Source organism: Myxocyprinus asiaticus, chromosome 21 (assembly GCF_019703515.2).
Source record: "Myxocyprinus asiaticus isolate MX2 ecotype Aquarium Trade chromosome 21, UBuf_Myxa_2, whole genome shotgun sequence".
NCBI lineage: Eukaryota > Metazoa > Chordata > Actinopteri > Cypriniformes > Catostomidae > Myxocyprinus > Myxocyprinus asiaticus.
The window spans coordinates 14,596,613-14,615,000 of record NC_059364.1 but is presented as its reverse complement, the minus strand read 5'-3'; the positions used below and the strand labels follow the sequence as shown (position 1 = coordinate 14,615,000).

Genomic DNA, 18,388 nt, shown 5'->3' with positions numbered 1-18,388 from the left:
TACCATACATTTTTTAAATTATATTAAAATTAAAAGTTTAATTATTGTCCACTAAGTCAGCAAGGGAGGAAATGCTACTTTAAAAAAACACTGAACAACTTTTAGACAAGCTTTTTCTTTCTGTAATAGCGCACTCAAAAGGAAATTTCTTTGTGTTCAGACATTCGTTCAATTATGCACACTGTTTGTGTACACAAAACTTGATTAAACTGTCATGCCCACTGATAATGGATAATGATTCCCATTTAGACACAAGCGACAAACTAATACACACATAAAAAAACACCAGTGCCAGATGTTAAACATAGAGAAGGTGAGATCGATACAACATATTTAAGAGGATAAAGCTGAGCTCAACACCTCACCATAAGGTGCTTTTAACAAAAACACACACATGTTAGCACACACAAACAGTAATTCATAACACCTCCACTCTGTGTTTCTAAATGCTGTTGGCACTTGGTCATTAGGGTATTACTGATATCTCAATACAAGTGTGTCAAAAAATAGGCTTATCAACTTTTAAAAACAACGAGAAAACACTTCCCATTTCTTTAGTTGTTGACGTCAATGGTTCTGCGTCCATTGAAACTCTATATGGTTAAATATGGCAATACCTGATGACAACCACAGTGCTAAATAACTACCTACTTACATGGAAACAAATACTACAAATATCAAGCCTCCAACCCAAGAGGCTTGTTTTCGAGAATCTGTATCAATATTTAAAACCAACTGTTTACCTAGTAACGTGCATTTTCCGTCCAGACGTATTTGTTTTTGAAGTTGCATTCAAAGTAAATCACATTCTGCTTGTGCAAATGCTTTTTACCTCAACAGGCCTGTGCGGTTGACTTGATTAATTTGTAAAACATCCATAAATGAAACAAAGTTCTCTTAACCTGAAGCTATCTGTGAATAAGCAAGGCTTTGCTAATGGAGAGCATTTTTTTTGGCCTTGGTGTTTTGCGGCTCCAGCAGTGAGTCGATAATGCCTCCAATCAGAGTCTGGCCTGTTTCTGCATGTTGTTTTTTGATTACACATTGCAAATCGAAAGTCTTATTGTGCCTGATTAAATCTACATTACAGTGGTAAAATGAATCAACTAGAGCTCCCACACCAATTTCATTATATGATGGCTGAGAACGGGTGGATCAGTGTAAGAAATCTCAATAGAAGTGTTGTTTTTGGAAGCTTGGAGTTGGACTGTTTTGAGTAGACTTTAAAGAGAAAACAGTGACACTTTACAGTAAGGTTGTATTTGTGAACATTAGTTAACTACATTAATTAACATGAACTAACAGTGAACAGTACTTTTACATCACTTATTTAAACTTGGTTAATTTTAATATTGACATATACTAATAATATTAAATGTTGTATACATTAATATTAGTTAATGCATTATGAACTAACATGAGAACAAATAGAACCTTAATGTAAAGTGTTATCAAGAAAACTTGTTTGTGAGAAGTTAACTAAAAGTAGCGACACTACTTACTTAACTACATTTTTCAATAGTTTGACAGTAGTTGAGATATTTTAACAAATTCACAATAGTGTAGCTTTTCCAGCTATATTTTCCAACAGGTAGCGCTGTAGTGTCACAAAATGCTACATTTGTTACATTGTATCGCAAATGCAGCAATAGAGCCGAGAGAGTAAACACACTCACCTAAACTGTTCTTTCTCTCTCATACAGTATGCACTACTTTTGAAAACCAAATCATTTAAGGGAATTGTCTCTTTCGGACAGTTTGTGTAAATTCAACACAACGCGTAAACATCAATGTAAATTGTTTTTAAGATTCACCTTTATTTTGAAATTCTCATGCCAGCCACATCACACATTTCCGTCAGGCAATGTAGAAACCTTATGATATGCATCTTGCTTTTATAAGTGCTAAATATGCTTCTGATGCGACCACACAGATGTGCGCGGAATGACTGAAGCCTGAAGTTATGCTGTGCTCTATCTGTGCACACGCTTTAACAGGGCTGCGAGCTCCGTTGACAGGATAGCTCAGAGCCGATCACATGCACGATTAAATTGGGCTTCCCTCGACGTTGTGGTGCATGCAACACATTTGAATTTTACATGAGAATTTTCTATTTTAAAGCGCTATGGAGCAATTCAACCAATTCAAAAGGCTAAACAGCCGCAATATTCTGAACAGCGTTGACAAGGGTAAGAGAAAACACCTGCCCTGCACCAACATCAATTACAAGAATTTTCACATCTATACATAAACACCTTACTAACATTTATCACAGTAAACTGTAACAGAATTTTTCAATACAACTGTGGAAGAAAAAACACAGATAGTACATACTCTCCTGTCGTGGGTATTTAAGTATTTTGGATTGAAAGACTTGCTTGATTGTTGTAGAGATGACAAACTGTCACTGTATCGTTTACATCATTCCACAAGATAATGAGCTGTCACCAAGCGATTGATGATCACATGAATGTGACTTTATTTTTTATATTATTATTATTATTATTATTTTTTTTTTTTTTCAACAACTGAACTATTTTATTTTGTTGTGGAAATCCCAGTGTGGATACTGGATTTGCACTTTTCAGATATCTCTATAATATATTCAAATTGTATTTTGGTTGCATTTGTAAAATAATAAATATAACTGATTGTTTAAAATAGGCACATAATATCATAATATCGATCGCAGGCCCCTTAATCAAATCTAATTGACATCGTATTATGGCAGACTTTGAGGAATTGCAAACATCGGATCACTGTATAAGAGAATCAATATAAGATTGTATCGTGATGAAGCTGCCGATTTACACCCCTAGAAAATAACCTGGTTCAAATAAAAGATTCCCTTTTATTTAGCATAGGGAACTCAGTTTTTTTCAGATGGTTTATGTACTGTTAATGAACTAGTTCACATAAATTATTCACTGATTCACTTGAGCCCCGTAACCTCGACTGTTGTAACCATTGTTAATTTTGTGGTTACTATGGTTTCACAAGAGATACCATGGTTAAACTATGGTTACTGCAGTATAAACCATAGTTAATGTTCGTAAGGGAACACCACCTTAATTCAATATATAACTGGTATATCAGGTGATATTATTGAATAACGTAATATCACCCTATTGTTATATATCTAAAAATATTTTCTTCTTTGAACAGCTTCAGTGTAGTTAGCTACTTTTTGTTAGTAGTAGTAGTGTGACTTCTTAAAGTGGTCCAACTACACATTCTTTTTTTTAAGTTATGAGTAGTTTGCAGCTTAGGAAGCTACAGTTTCAAAGTAGCCTCCCCAACACTAGAAAACTTAAAGTAGATGACAGTTTACTCTAATACCCACTACAGTATATCACCCCTTGCGGCAATGCTGAGAATTCAACATGTTCTTGCATTGTATTTTGACTTGCGTTCTGACACATTTTGTAATGCCATGATATGTGAAATCAATCTTGCGTAGCTAAAAGCATTTGCGTTCACGTACTTGTGTAGACAATGTTTTGGGGCTTAGAATCAAGCTGAGAATGTGTGTGAAAAAACTTATGAGAAGACAAAATGGGAGGTGAGATGACAGGTAGAACTATTGTGTTTTCTTTCGTTCTCAAGCACAGTTGGTAATCAGTGTTTCTCAACAAGAGGATGACAACTCAGAGTTGTTTAATTTTGGACACTTCTTCTCGTCTCTTTCTACACTCTCTTTAACTCTCTCCAGCTCTTTGTTTTTTTTTCTCTGATGCTTGTCATGGTGAGAAATGTAGTTTTTTTGCCGGTTTTAACTCTTGGATGTCAGTCAGGATTCATCATGTCTTACATCCTCTGCTGTGCGATCACATGCCACCCATTCTCTGAGCCATTCTTTTTCCTCTCTGAAAAGAAATCATCAAAAGAAAACATCAATAATTGAACCGCTATGCTCACTTATTTATTTGTTTACTTCTTCAAGCTACACCCCCAGGATTCTCTATGTAATGTTGCCCGGGTTTGGATCTCCTGGGTTCTGGTTCCTCGCGTATTAACTATTGATTGTGGCCAAGTTTTTGAGAGTGAGATAGTGCCTCCTGGCGAATGTGGCCCTGAGGCAGAGACCCAGCAGTATCCACTCTGGCCATCTGTTGCTTGTGCTGAAGCCCTGTGCATTTCTCTTTTCTCAGTTCATTAAAGCCCACCAAACAACAAAGGAGGAGACTTCTCTGCAAACATTTTGTTAGCTTTAAACATTTAGTCTCCTTTTCTTTCTTATTTGCATTATTTGTTAATGTGGCCTATACTGATTTTCACCAAGTCTTGTGCATAGAGGCTAAATATGGTTACGTTCACACAGTTTGGTTCACAAAAGTGACAACCGCATTCTATAACCAAATTGACTACCTTAAAGGAATGGTTTACCAAAAATGGAAATTATGTCATAATTTACTCACCCTCATGTTGTTTCAAACTCATAGGACTCGTGGGAGATTTTTTTAAATGAATATCGCAGTCTGTATTTTCAAAACAGTGGAATAGTGCCTCACTTTAGTGTCTCACTTTAAAGCTTCAAAAAGGATTTATTTCTAGAACAAATCACATCAGCGAGGTCATGCTTCCTGTCTTCATTGTGACTCTCGATGCACATTGCTGGTTATCTCCTCTGATACACCAGCCATAGAGGCTCCACACAGCGGAGAGTCAGGTGGACGCAACAGCTTTTTTAATTGGCTGTTTATATGCAACTTCCCCTATTCTGTTTGTGTGCCAGGGGAGATTGTGGATGTGAAGACAAGTTTAGAGAGCTTTTGTCAGCCTGTGGCAAGGGCTTATCACAACACAATTAGCTATTGCCCTGGGCCTGTATATCTCAGTGGTCCGGCATTAGCCACATTTTCTGCATTAATGCAAATATTCTTGCATTGTGACTACATCCTGCCCCCCAAACTGTCCCAATATTTTGCTTTGGAGCAGGACTCATTAAACAACACAAAGATGAGAACAACAGGTATTGTCCTTAGTGGCCTTGTGTTTTGTGCATTATCTGGGCAAGCTCGTACTATTGTAACCTCTCTGGAGCATGTACTCCAAACACATTGAGACATTGTGCCCATGTAAGAGATACAGGTTCAGTTCCCAACTGTATTATTTGCCAATCGCAGTTGCAATGTTCTGCACTGTTTCTACGTCACTAATCAAATAAGCAAATGTGTAACATTGACAATAGGCTCTTTTCTACCATCGGGCTGAACTATTCTCATTCCGGTTCCGGTTTCTTTTCTTCACTGTGGTGATGCGAAATCCAGTCGTGACCAATCGTGAGTCACTACGTCACTAAAGCCGTTCCACCAGCATATTTCTCTGACTATGTGTGGTTAGCTAACCATGATGAGAAATCCAAGCTGGGAACGGTTTGAAATCGTACGGTACTGAATCGTTCTGAAGTGGAATTGCTGCTGGAACCATTACTCACTGTGTTCAAAACCATTCGGCCCGATGATGGAAAAGCACTTAAGGTTATCTCTTTTGTATGCAATGTCAGATCACCTTCCATTTTAAGCAATTCCCTAATATCACTCCAAACCTGTATAACTTCCATTGAACACATATTGTGATTTTTAAAAAGTCTTCACAGGCTTTATTTGCCATATAATGAAAGTTAAATCAAATAAGATGACTACACTGATAACATAAACCTCAGTGGTTCATGCGAAAGGACATTATAATTTTAGTCACAAGACACTATGAAAACTATGAAGTTTTGATGTTGTTTATGTAGCTGCCATATTTTATTTTAGCAATTTGATATGAGAGTGAATAACTTTCTGTTCATCACTCAAAGTGATCATATGGCTTTGGAAGACTTGGAATATACTGTAATGCATGAGTCGGATTGATTATATTTACTGTGGTTTTATGGTGGTTCCTTTTTCTTGACAGACCATATTCACTGTCATTTAAATGATAAATAAACCATGTGAAGACTTCTTAATAATTCACATGGTGTGTTCTACGTAAGAACAAATGTCATATGGGTTTGGAACAACATAAGGGTGAGTAATAGTTAACATTTTTGGGTGAACTTTTCCTTTAAGCACACAAGATGCTCTCTGGAACATTCTCAAATAATGCTGGGATAACATGTTGTGATGAGGAAGAGGGCATGTCCGGACCGTGAGGATGCATACCCGGCGCTGAATTGTCCTAATCAGCCAGGAAGGGGATAAAGACGAGCCAGAGGCACCAGTTTGAGAGAGAGAGAGAGACGCACGCGGCCGCTGTGTATGTCTGTGCCTTTGTTTGTTGAGGTTGACTTATGTCATTAAAGTTATGTTAGCTGTTGAACCCCTTTACATTGGTGCCGAAACCCGGGAAGGAGGAGGGATGCACTATCGTGGAGTCCTCGCAGCTGCCGTCTGCCGGGAAGCGGAGGAGCCGCGGCTGACCACCAGGGGACGGAGTCACCGCTGCCAACCGCCGGAACCACTGCCGTCTGCCAGGAAGCAGAGGAGCCGTTACTGTCTGCCAGGGGTCGGAGGACTCGCTGCCGTCTGCCAGGGGAGGAGCGGCTGTCGTCCGCCAGGGGTCGGAGGAGTGGCTGAGGACCAGGCGACAGCGTATCCCACCTCCTCTTGCCCATCCTTGAACTCAGTTACACATGGATTATCAGGTTTCTCACAAACTTTTAGGGTCCATGCCAACTTGAGCACATTAAGTAATTAAAGCACAATTTCCAAATACTAAGAAATTAAATGTATTTTTCAGTTGTGACGCTGATAATATAATTGGTTCGAAAAAAATTATTTAATTAGTACAATGCAATATAGAACCATTTTCAGAAGTGGGCTTTTGGATCCCACTATATCTGTTGTATGTAAGAAAAAAAGCTAAAATAATGGGTCTATCCTGATTGGTATGAGTTGGGAAATCCCTTGGGAATTTTTTTTTTCCTTAGAGTAAAACCAGAAATATTTGGATGAACAGAGGACTGGCTTGATGGAAACTGAGCCACATAACAGCTCTCGGGCAGAGGCAGACAGACGTCTTAGTAGAGGCTGAAATGCATGAACCTCCATTGTATGAATTCACACACAAATGTGACCATCACAAACCCTCTTCAGCTGAGCCACCACTACAACCATCTGCTGATGGACCCTGGACTTCAAACACACCTGATCCAACTGTCATTTGTGCCCCAGCAGAGGACTCACACTGCATTGTGCCTGCCTTCCATTATGTAGTCACCCATGGCCCACAAACCTGTTAGCATCAAAGAGGGAGGATGCTGGAAAAGAGGAGCCCTGCTCAAATAAGCTGGAAGGAGCACAGCTCTCACAATGTGGCTTTGAAGATCCTCTTTTGATCAGTGAGCTTGTCCCTCCCACAACCCTCCATCTGACGGAGGGGGTTAAGGGAGTGTGTGAGTAATATGGAGGCTGGATAAACCACAGTGAAAGTGAGGAGTGCTGAGACAGAGGGTGTTAAGCTTATGTGTGATAATGGGAATTCTGTTTTGCTTATGCCTATTCATTTTCTCTCTCGCACACCATCTCTCTCTCTCTCTCTCTCTCTCTCTCTCTCTCTCTCTCTCTCTCTCTTTCTTGCTCTCTCTCTCTCTATATATATCTCTCTCTCTCTGACACCTTACAAAGTCATACAAAATACATTTAAAAATCACTTAGAGTTTAGGCAGTTAATCCATTTAAAAAAAAAAAAAAGAAAGTACTTAGAAAAGGCGGTTTGGAGGACACAAACAGTGGGACAAGAACAGGAAACTATGTGGCATACTTTTTTCGAAAACTAGCTGTCATTATGGCATCTTTGAAGTTTGTTTTACTGTTTTAATCTCTTTTCTCTTTTAAATTGCATTTAATGACCTTCGTACTCAGAGTAGTCTCTCTTTGTTTTCTCTTTTTATACAACTTGTATCTAAATCACGGCTGAAAAGTGTCAAATCAGCCTTTAGTCACCATGGTCCAAAGTTGTGGAACTCTCTCCCAGACAACTTTCAAGCAGCTGACTCATTTAGCATTTTTAAAAAGTATGTTTTCTACAAGTAATTTAATTATCTTCTCTCCTTACTTAGTTTTGCATTTTTCGTAGACTTTTTTTTTCATTCTCTTATTTTTATTCTCACATGTTTTTTAGTACCTCCTTTCATATGTATGTGAATGTTTATTCACGTATAATGTCTTCTGTAAAGAACTTCTGTAAACACTTTTACACTTTAAATGTGCTATATAAATAGTTTTGCGTACTTTTCTGTCTCAATAGACCCAACAAAGAGTGCAGACATCAGGGAGGGCACCAGTGAAGAGGCTGAAGTTCACATGGATGTTCACGGTATGTTCTTAATCAGAAATTTCAAACTGAGGTTCAGGGACCCTCCGAGAGCCACAAGGGCAACAATTAAGAGATAAAAAAGTGTATTAAATGGAAAAAAAAATGTTTTGTTTTTTTTGACATTTTTACAGTTTCATTCTATTTTCTAAAGGCTACACATAAATTAAAAAAATATATATATATACAAAGGTTTTTATGTAACATAAGTAATGTTAGTGGGAAAAAACATTACACTGTCAACTTAATACAAAGTAAATATTTTCAGATAATATTTTCATTATTTAAAATAATAATTATTTGCTTCAGTACAATGGCAATATAAAAGGCATTATTTAATTTTGCAACCAACATATTGTATTTATGCTAACTATTTTTCCTTCCACAATATGAATGAGTCTTTATAAATGAAAATATACTGTATAGCTGATTTATATTTCAGGAAGTGGGTCCCTCGCAGTGATGTTTGGGTGTCCTTGGCATCCAAAAGTTTGAAAACCCCTGTTCTAAATCACTTTAACTGGTTAACATTCCATTCTATGCATTTCTGAATCTGCTGATTATTTCAGATGTCTATGTATCAGATTATGTAGCTATTGAAATTATTATATAATAGTTGTTCACATTTGCTGCTCTTGCACTGGTATTTGAGGCCTCTAGAAGCTGTTGAACGTTGAAAGCATTTTTCTCTTGTTGGATCGAATATTTCAGTATATTGTTAGAATGTTAGTACATTAACTTTGTATTCAGAAAAGCCCGCTTTGCTTTCTACATTCTCACATTTTTTCCCAGCATCCACAAAGTCTAAAGGTGCTTATGAACAAAAAGGTTTTGCATCCTATTTTCCGCTTCTGTAACTTTAGCTAGCATATATCATCTCATGCTGAGGCACTCATAAGGGGTCAGGTTCAAAACCAGACCACACATTATGCAAAGTCACTCGTTGAATGTTTGGTTCAGGTCTTGCTACCTCTGACAGCTGCGTTTAGAGGTCATGGCAAAGGGGATGCCCCCTTTTTCTAACTTCCTTCAAAGTTATTGTTGTTTTTCACTTAAATTCTTTGTGAGTTTTGTGCTTTTTTTAATGACTATTCTTTTTAAGGTTATAGTCTTCTCACTTCATAACACATTCTTTAAGGTCCAGAGAGTTTTTTAAAATTAAGCTCATGCTGTCATTACAGTCTGAAAACCTATTTTAGACTTATGTTACATGATGAGTTTTTAAAATCCTCTTATGGTTTCCATACAGTTCCAAGTCCAAAAAAAAAAAAAAAAAGGCTACTGCGACCGAGTTTCTCTCCCTGCGTTGCTATAGTAAATATGCCAAAAACACACCTGTTCAGTTCTCTTCTCCATGCTTTTGGTGTAACCTTTAAACTAGATGATCCTTTGTACACTTAACATCTTTTTAGATGTTTTTTTTTTGTTTTTGTTTTCCCAATGGCAGCTCGACAAAGAACATCTTGTAACATTAGGCAAATGTGGCCAGCAATACAATGCCACTTGGCTCTGTAGAAACCCTTATTCCTTCCCCCAGCCCTCTATTCATCTCTCAGTCTTTGAAAGGATAGAATACAGATGAGAGGAACCACTTAGTTTCTCACTAAGGAATGTGTGTCAGAAGGATCTGTGGTATTTACACTGAAGCCCTTCCAACCAGTGGCGATTTTAGGGGGTGGCCTGTGGTGGCCTGGGCCACCCCTGAAATCTCATTGTCCACCCTGTGGCCACCTCAGAACTGATTGGTAGTTCATCATGTTCATCAACACAAGAACGAAGAACCAATAGAACAACCTGTCAATCAAAGATGACATCTCAGGTCATTTGTTGATTTAGAGCCACACTGACCCAGGGTCAGTTTTATATTTCTGACCATTATAGTAGTGGTGGGACTGAAGCTGTGTGAGCTGATCTTTGATCAGTGGGGGGAGGGGCAGGCCGCGGGTGGCCAGGCAGGTGCCTCAGGTATAATGCATAATGGTCGGTCAGAAGCACGAAGCTGACACGAGCTAGCATCTACCTCCAACTTCCAATGAGTTGACGACGTTGATTTGTGGTCAAAAAGAAAGCTGTTATTTGAGAGGTATGTTCATCTAATCTAACGTTTAATTTATCCCGAATTTCCATGTGAATGTGAAAATATTTTTTCATTGTTACAGTAGCTAGGTTAAAGAGTAAGCTAGACCCTACACCACATTCAACATGTTATCTTTATATTGACATGAAATATGAAATGCCATGTTTTCTGATTTAATGATGGAGGTGTGTAAAGCGTTTTACAGATGTATATGTTCAATAGCTAAAGTTATATATATGGCTAACCTGTGTGTGAAATGGAAGGGTTTGTGCTGTGACTGTACTTTAAATCTTTACATGAGTTATTTATGAGCTCTTTGTGTATTATTGGTCAGTCAGACCAATAAAATCTTCAAAGTTTTTATACCTTATTTGACATTTTAAATATGCAGAGGCAGGGCAAATTGCACTTAAATGCCGCAAATGATTTGACTAACTATTTTATTTGGTAATATTCAAAGTAATTGAAGCTATCAGAACATGTGGAAAATAAACCTGAGTAGACACTGTAAATAGAGTTTGGTTTTTTACTGTATTCAGAGCTCAATCTGCAATTTTGGGGTTTCCAGACAGACACCTATAAGCCCTCGTAGCCAATTTCACACACTGATTTGTACCCAATTTAACAATATTTCTGCTGGACAGTGCAGTTATAGCTAATAAATGAATGAATAATTGATTGAATGATTGATTGAAGTGCGCCTCAATCAGTTATCATCTGTACTTGTATCTTTTTATGATTATACACTATACCTGATGTTATATGCAGATTAATTCTCTACAATGGGAATAGCTCTTAAAAATGTGTAACTGACTTTTCCTAAACAATTACTGATTTAAAAATGGATGTTATGTTAAAATAACCAGAGATTCCCAGAAACTGTAATAGGTTGAAATAGAACAGGAATAGAAAACTGTCAAATGTCAAAACAACAATCTGATATTGAATACAAACAATTCAGCGAATGCTAACACGAGTTTAAGAATTCATTTATTCTACATGTGTAGATGTTGAAGCAAAGCATTGCGATATTTACACATTTTGATCATGTGCCATTCATAAAGGTTCTCCCGGTATCGCCACCCCACACTAGGTCTGTACCCCATCTTGGCCACCCCAGTAAAAATGTCCTGGATACGCCACTGCTTCCAACCGAGTTTGTTTCGACCCAATACCTTTTAATTGGCTCTAATTGTTTGAAGCTTTACCATCACACAGCAATGAAATAAAGAAAGAAGCCCTGCCACACAATCAAGTGCCTACCAGAATGCGTTTCTGTTTCAGTTCCTCTTCACAGTGTTGTTTCAGGAAAAATGTGTTGCCCCTGCAACCTTTGAATATTTATATGTGAAAATGAGGTTTGCTCTTCACATTAAGCTTTTCATTATCTCTTCTGGGCTGGCTTTTTGAAATGGTTGCCCTGAGTTGTTTCACATGAATAGGCTTGGATACATTGGTAGTGTATGTTTTAATGATGAGTTGAACTCTACTGTTAGCATTCACAAAACATTACAAGTCCTTTTTTGTCTGACCAAAGTCTCAAATGTGGCTATTCACTAACAGAATACAGTACTTTACATGTTAGGTGAAGAATAAGCAACTTGTAGGCCACCCAGAGTTTTTTTGCCGTTAGTAAGATATCAGGAACGGACACCAATACATACCAGAGATATTTACCCTCCGTGGCCCCCTACAAGTGAAGGGAGATAGATAATGCCTTTGACTTTTGAGATATCGAGTGGTTTTAACAATGGCAGTGATTCATGCCATTAAGAAAACAGTTTCACAATGAATAAGACACCCTATGGGCATCATACATTATGTCACAGCTAACTAATAATACCAATTGACATTTTAAAAACACGTCCACGCATGAAAGTCAGAACTTGAAACGACACTTAATGCTCAAGCAAGCCTAATTTTCACTGCAGCATGACTGTTTTGTGAAATGAATGTCTCCCGAACAGACATTCAGAAATCATAATTTTTCATATGAATCTACCAAGGAGGTCTATAATACCTGGAAAAATCTATTTAATAATATTTGCGATTTTTAAATGTTGCTTGCAATAAATTTCGTTTCGTCAGGGTACACGGTTATGCTGCGTTCCATTCAAGTTGGATGAGGGATATTCCTACTTGATATCTCCAACCATAAATGCATTCCATTCCCCGATATTCGGAAGATGACGTTTAAGGAAACAAAACCGCAACGCTCCTGTCAGTTTAGCAGGTGTTTGACTCTCATTAGAGATGTCTCCTAGCAACCCAACTGATTAACAATGTTGTAGCGCTAGCATATGTGCTTCAGGTGTACGATTATCAAAAGAGATTATGTTTTATACACCTGTTTCTGCAGGCGTTTGTTAAACAAGCTTTAATATCATGTAATGTGGAAACGAACTCATTTATCAATATTGCTTAAAGTGAATGTTTATCACTTATTTTGTATATCTCCCTGAGTGTCGACATGTTTGTGTGACATCATGCCCCTGCATCTCGGTGAAACTGGAGTTGAGAATTTCTGCATGAGCCTACAAGTTGTAATTCTGACTTCAACATGCATTCCATTGCACTTTTCCTTGTAGGAAGTCGTAAAATCTGACTTTCTGAGTTCAATGGAATGCAGTATTTTTCAAAACTTGATCTGACACTGAATGCTCAAGCAGCCTAATTTAAACTCTTGATGTTGCTATAACAATGCAAAAAGCACTTACCAATTTACTTGAAGTGAAAGTCAGTCCTCCTTTCCTGATTAATAAATTAAGCAATCACACAGTCATGCAGAACATCTTGTGTTTTTAAATCCGTAAGGAACTCTTTCTCAATGGCGATAGTGGCAGTAATGACAGCCGACTCATCAACAAGATCTTGCGCTCTTTGCTTTCAAATGACATCACTTAAAGTGTGATTGCGTCACTCAAGGCCAGCTAGAAGGCCTCAGTCGGGACATATCCTAAAGATCACACCCACCAAGAACAAATAAATCAATCTGATTGGCTGATGAATCTGACAATCTGACTTTAGTTGCCCATTCATTTGCACTGTTGAGGGATTCTGTGGAAATTCTGAAGGCCTGACGGGGTGGAGCTCAAACTCATGCACTGCTTCGGCTAACGAGCTTGGCTTTGGGCATGTGATTTGTGAAACAGTTGTCACACTTTGCTTGTAAGCATCAAGGAATAGATTCTGACTGGATAAACTTTTAGTTTTTCTCTATTTGTTTGTAGATTAAGTAAGAGTGGAAAGTGATTAAAAATACATAGGCAAAAAGGTGATTGAGAATGAAAGGATGAAAAATATTTATTTATTTGGCATGTTAGGCCAGCAGAGAAGGCTTTTCTGGCCCTGAGAATTCACCACTGGGTTTTACACAACAATTCTCCCACAGTCTCTCCTGAGCGTGCAACTCTTTCTCTTGTTTTCCTTTCAGTCGAGTTATTTTCCATTAACCTTCTGAGTGACACATGAAAACTGTCTGGTGTTGTGCTTTTGTGAGTCACTGGTTTGATTACACTGGACCCCTGCTCCAGTTAGGCCAGGGTTATTAGCTTGACTTCTTTGTGTTTGGCTTTGAGCTTCTGGCCCACTCTGTGAGTCAAACAGCCTTGAGAACCAAACAATTCAGGTGTAGGATAAAAACATGCCATGGTTATAAATTAAATGACCAGAGAAGCATTCACATGGGTAATAAACATTGCAGGGGCCTTGACTGAAAGAAAGGCTCTCTCGAACTCTGATGGAGCTGCTCGGATGAGTGGCCATCTTGAAAGAATTTCAAATCGAGTCCAGTTGAGTTTGATGGAATTCTACCAGACATTCTCGCTTTGTCATAAACAGTGAGAGTAAAGGCTGGATAAATCTACACAACAATCTGAACAGATTCTTAAAATACTAGGCTGCAAAAAAACAGTCCATCACACACCAAACGACTGAGGATCACACTCTACCCAACTGTCAAGTCGACAGATGTAAACACATTCATGGTAGCATTGCTGTTATTGTTGTTGATACTCCAATTTCCAAGTTGTGAAAGATGGGCCAAATGCATTTTAGAGTGAAGTCAAGACCAGTACGGCCTCTATAGACTGCAATGTGAGTTGAGGTGAGTGGCGTTAAAAGTTAAGCTCCACTTTGAGTACTTGTTCAGCATTTCCATTTCTTGAACTTCACCGGACCGCGATTTCCATTGGCTGTTCACTGCATGACTTCAGATTTCAGTCTGCATCATACACTACAAGATTTCCTCTATAGTCGTGGATAGTCGGCTCAAAACTATCAAACATGTTTGAAATCTTCCAACTAGATGGAGTCATAGTTTCAGGGTAAGAAATTGGAGTCATTGCCCATCATATGCTGCAAAAGTTTCTGTGAAATCTCCTAACTGTGACTAGCCCAAAATCTGCAGACTGGAACGGAATTGCACTGACTAGCATTGAATCGGCCTGATTGCAATTCAGGCTAAAATCGGAGTTAAAGTTGTGTAGTGTAATCTATCTTTAAGGGGCTGTACATACACAAACCTGTTTTTGTGTTCATCTCTATTTCATTTGTTTTTTTATGTAAGCATGTGCTAGACAGACATCTTTGACACAATGCACCACGTCGAGCTGTTTTTTCAGCAGCTCGCCCAGGAGCAGTGCATTTGTTTACTTTTTTACATTTAAAAGCATACCTCTAGAAACCAGCTTTCTGATATGTGTCACGCTGCTTTCCATCTGAATGACCCCTAAGAGTACCAAGAAATCTGCACTGAATTTCAAGTGTACACTTTCTCTGACTTTCTCATTTCTATCAAGTCACCTAGAGGTACGGCTCTTAATTCAGCATTGCCAATGATACTTGTTAGAACAAGTCAAATTACAAATATAAAACCACGTAGATGTGTTTTGTGAACATGATCCAGGCACTTTATTTTTTGTTTTGAGTTTATTACAATGCAGAATGTTGTGTTAAGACTAGGGTTGCATGATTTACCGGTACTACAGAAGTACCGCGATACCAAAAAAATTAAAATGGTACAATATCATCTTGTTGCTAATTTTGGTACCATATTACAGTTTGCTGTCATTAGCAAAATGATATGAGATGTGACAGTTGTGATATGAAATCAATAACAAATTGAAAATAAAATAAAAAAAACCTCTGGGTATGGCCAAATGTGATTATTAAACAGCAGAAGGATGTAATTTAATTAAATAATATACATTCACATGCGCTGCACACTACAGAATTTACAAGAGGTTCCGCTCTGTCATCTGCTTCACACACTACTGGTGCTTAATTTTCATGCAGTGTTTTTAGAGTATAAACAGCTGTTAACACTTAAATGAACTCCTCCGGTGCAGCTTGGTGATTTCAGCTTGAGAGTCGCAAAGGGATTATCCCAGCATTAATGGGAAGCGTGATATAACTAATGCATCTAAAACAGGAAGAATTCAAAGGTCTGTTAAAATAAAAGTCCCTTTTAAATTAAAGCTCTATTCAACTGGATGCGTGAAATTGAAGACAGAAAAATATAACTACTGTATAAAAATGTAATGTTCAAAAAGTAGCAATAATACTTATAATAACAATTATATAATATTAAAAGTTTTTTTTTTTATATTATTATTATTATCTGTATGCAATATCACAAATGCAAGTGTTTTATCAGCATGTTGTGATTCAGCCATAGCAGCCTTGTGCCACAGGTGATCAGAATTTTTTTTCATTAATGTTTTCATTAATACTGTGAAGCTCTGTTGTGCAGCATTTTATTTTACCAAAAAATGTTTGTACAAAAAAAAAAAAAAAAATAATAATAATAATCTTTTTTATTTGATTACAGTTGTATGTATCAGTTTGATTAAACACCATTTGATCATAAATTTAATTAAAACATTTATCTTGGAATCTAGAAAAATAAAAATGGAAAACGCATAATTTGTATCTGTGAGACTTTATGCAGTTCTTTTAATCGTCGTTTTCTGTCTAATTTCATAAAAAATCTGAGACTTTTTATATGTTGATTATAGTATCGATGCCGAGGTACCAGGGCTGATATCATACCGAAGCCAAACTTTTGGTATTGGAGCAACCTTAGAAAAGACAATAAAATGTTTGCACCCACTTGGTACAGGTCATATAATTTTAGTGCCAACACACATTACCTTTGGTGTCAAAGCTTTTTTTACATTTACTCCCTATGTGGTTCCTTCAATGCAGACTGTTCTCACAGTGAAATCGGAAAGAGTAGGTTGACTTTTTATTAGCTAAAATCAGTCTGTACTTACTGAAATTCAAAGCACTGGCCCCAGTGGCCAAAGCTATGTGTTGTTGGGCATATGGGCACGTTCCTGCTCCATTTTCTGGGTGTAATGTCCACAGAGGGGCACCAAAAGCAAATTGTGAAGCAAGTTTTTTTTTTTTATTTTTTTTTTTTTTTTTTTACTTGTACAGCCTGTAATACAGTGAACAGGAATGCATGTTTTATAAACTGTAACCCCCCAGCCCAACCCCAAACCTTAACCTAACCATAATTTAAGTAATAATGTAATGTTAACCTCTGAATCTTCACTAATTATGCAAACGCAATGAATTCCTGTTTCCAAGGCGGGATCCGAACACTGGTCTCCCTCGCTGCTCATGCAATGCGCTGGTCAAGGGAAGGTTAACACGCTGGAACTGATGCAAAAATGAGTCTGCATAAAGTGGCTGATTCTAGGGTACTTGGATATTTCGGAAACAACATGCCAACTTCCTCTGTGATGATGTTTGTCTAGTGTACACACAGAGATCTTGCCTGTTGACTTATGCAAATACTGAGTAACTTCTAATATCACACTACACCAACGTGTATTGGTGTTATGACAATTGATGATGACATAATGGTAGGATACTAACAGGGTTGGGAGGGTTACTTTTTATGTAATCTGTTACAGTTTACTGATTACTTAACAGTAAATGTAATCATTAATGTAATCTGATTACAAAAATATGAAAGCAATGCAATTGGATTACTTTTCATTACTTTTGGATTATTACAAGGGCACATATGTCAATAAAGTCAAGATTAATTCATTACTTTTGGATTCCTACAAGGGCACATATGTCAATAAAATCAAGATCAAATCAGTATGATCTCTAAAACTTTAAATTATGCCTTGAATGCAAACAGAACATGTTTGAGTAATTTTAAGAGTTCTCTTTTTTGCTGTTATTATATCTAAGGAAAAGAAACATGTACAATGCACCCTACCAAGAAAACTGTTAGAATTGAGCTGTTTGAACAACTTTTCTTTTTAAAGAAATCAGGTAAGTTCTCTGTCTGCTACAGAAAAGAAAAATTCTCATAAAGCAAATATAATCAGAACAGATGCACTGAATTATGTCTTGGTTAACATTAAACTAAATCTGACGGGATATACCTCAGATTCAAAAACACTGCAAAGTGTAATTCAGTTAGTGTGTATAGGCAATTGTAATTTGCACTATTCATTAACTTCAGACTGTTCTCAAAATGTAGATCACACTTTATCATCATCATCATTGTTATTATTGTCACAAATGCTGGAGAGTGTCTTTCCTCTGCTTGCTCTTGATTCATAGTCAAACATCACCAGTTAACAGTTTATGGCTGATTTCTATGTTTATGTTTTTGTTTAAAGAGGATTTTAAAGGTGAAAAAAAAAATTGATTCCAAAAAGAAAACAAAATCTAGTTTTAAAGAATAGATCAAAACAGATTTAAACTTTTAGCGTGTCTTTTCAATTACTTATTCCTAATTACTATAAGTGTTGAACATGTTACATTTGCCAGAATGTCTCCTACACCCAGATATTTAAACTGTTCTCAACAATAATTTACCAAAATCAGATAATTTCCTCATCAAACTTTCTTGAACTTTTTTGTGTAGCTCTTATTACCTTCAAATTCTCAGGTCCTTGGATATTGAGCACATCTTCACATCTGGAAGGCATAAATTCCACTGAACTTTAATGTTGTTTTGCTTTTCTCTTTTAAAGA

The 18,388-nt window shown here is 37.2% G+C and overlaps 1 protein-coding gene across 2 annotated transcripts in view; it reads left to right on the top strand.

Annotated features, from left to right (window-relative positions):
* The window catches only part of LOC127412386 (ADP-ribose glycohydrolase MACROD1-like), an 817,662-nt gene that overhangs the window by 782,265 nt on the left and 17,009 nt on the right, over positions 1-18,388 (top strand). For both annotated transcript variants that reach the window (XM_051648695.1, XM_051648696.1), the window contains exon 17: positions 8,239-8,307. In XM_051648695.1, the coding sequence (XP_051504655.1) occupies positions 8,239-8,307 (69 nt within the window). The remainder of the gene's footprint in view (positions 1-8,238; positions 8,308-18,388) is intronic.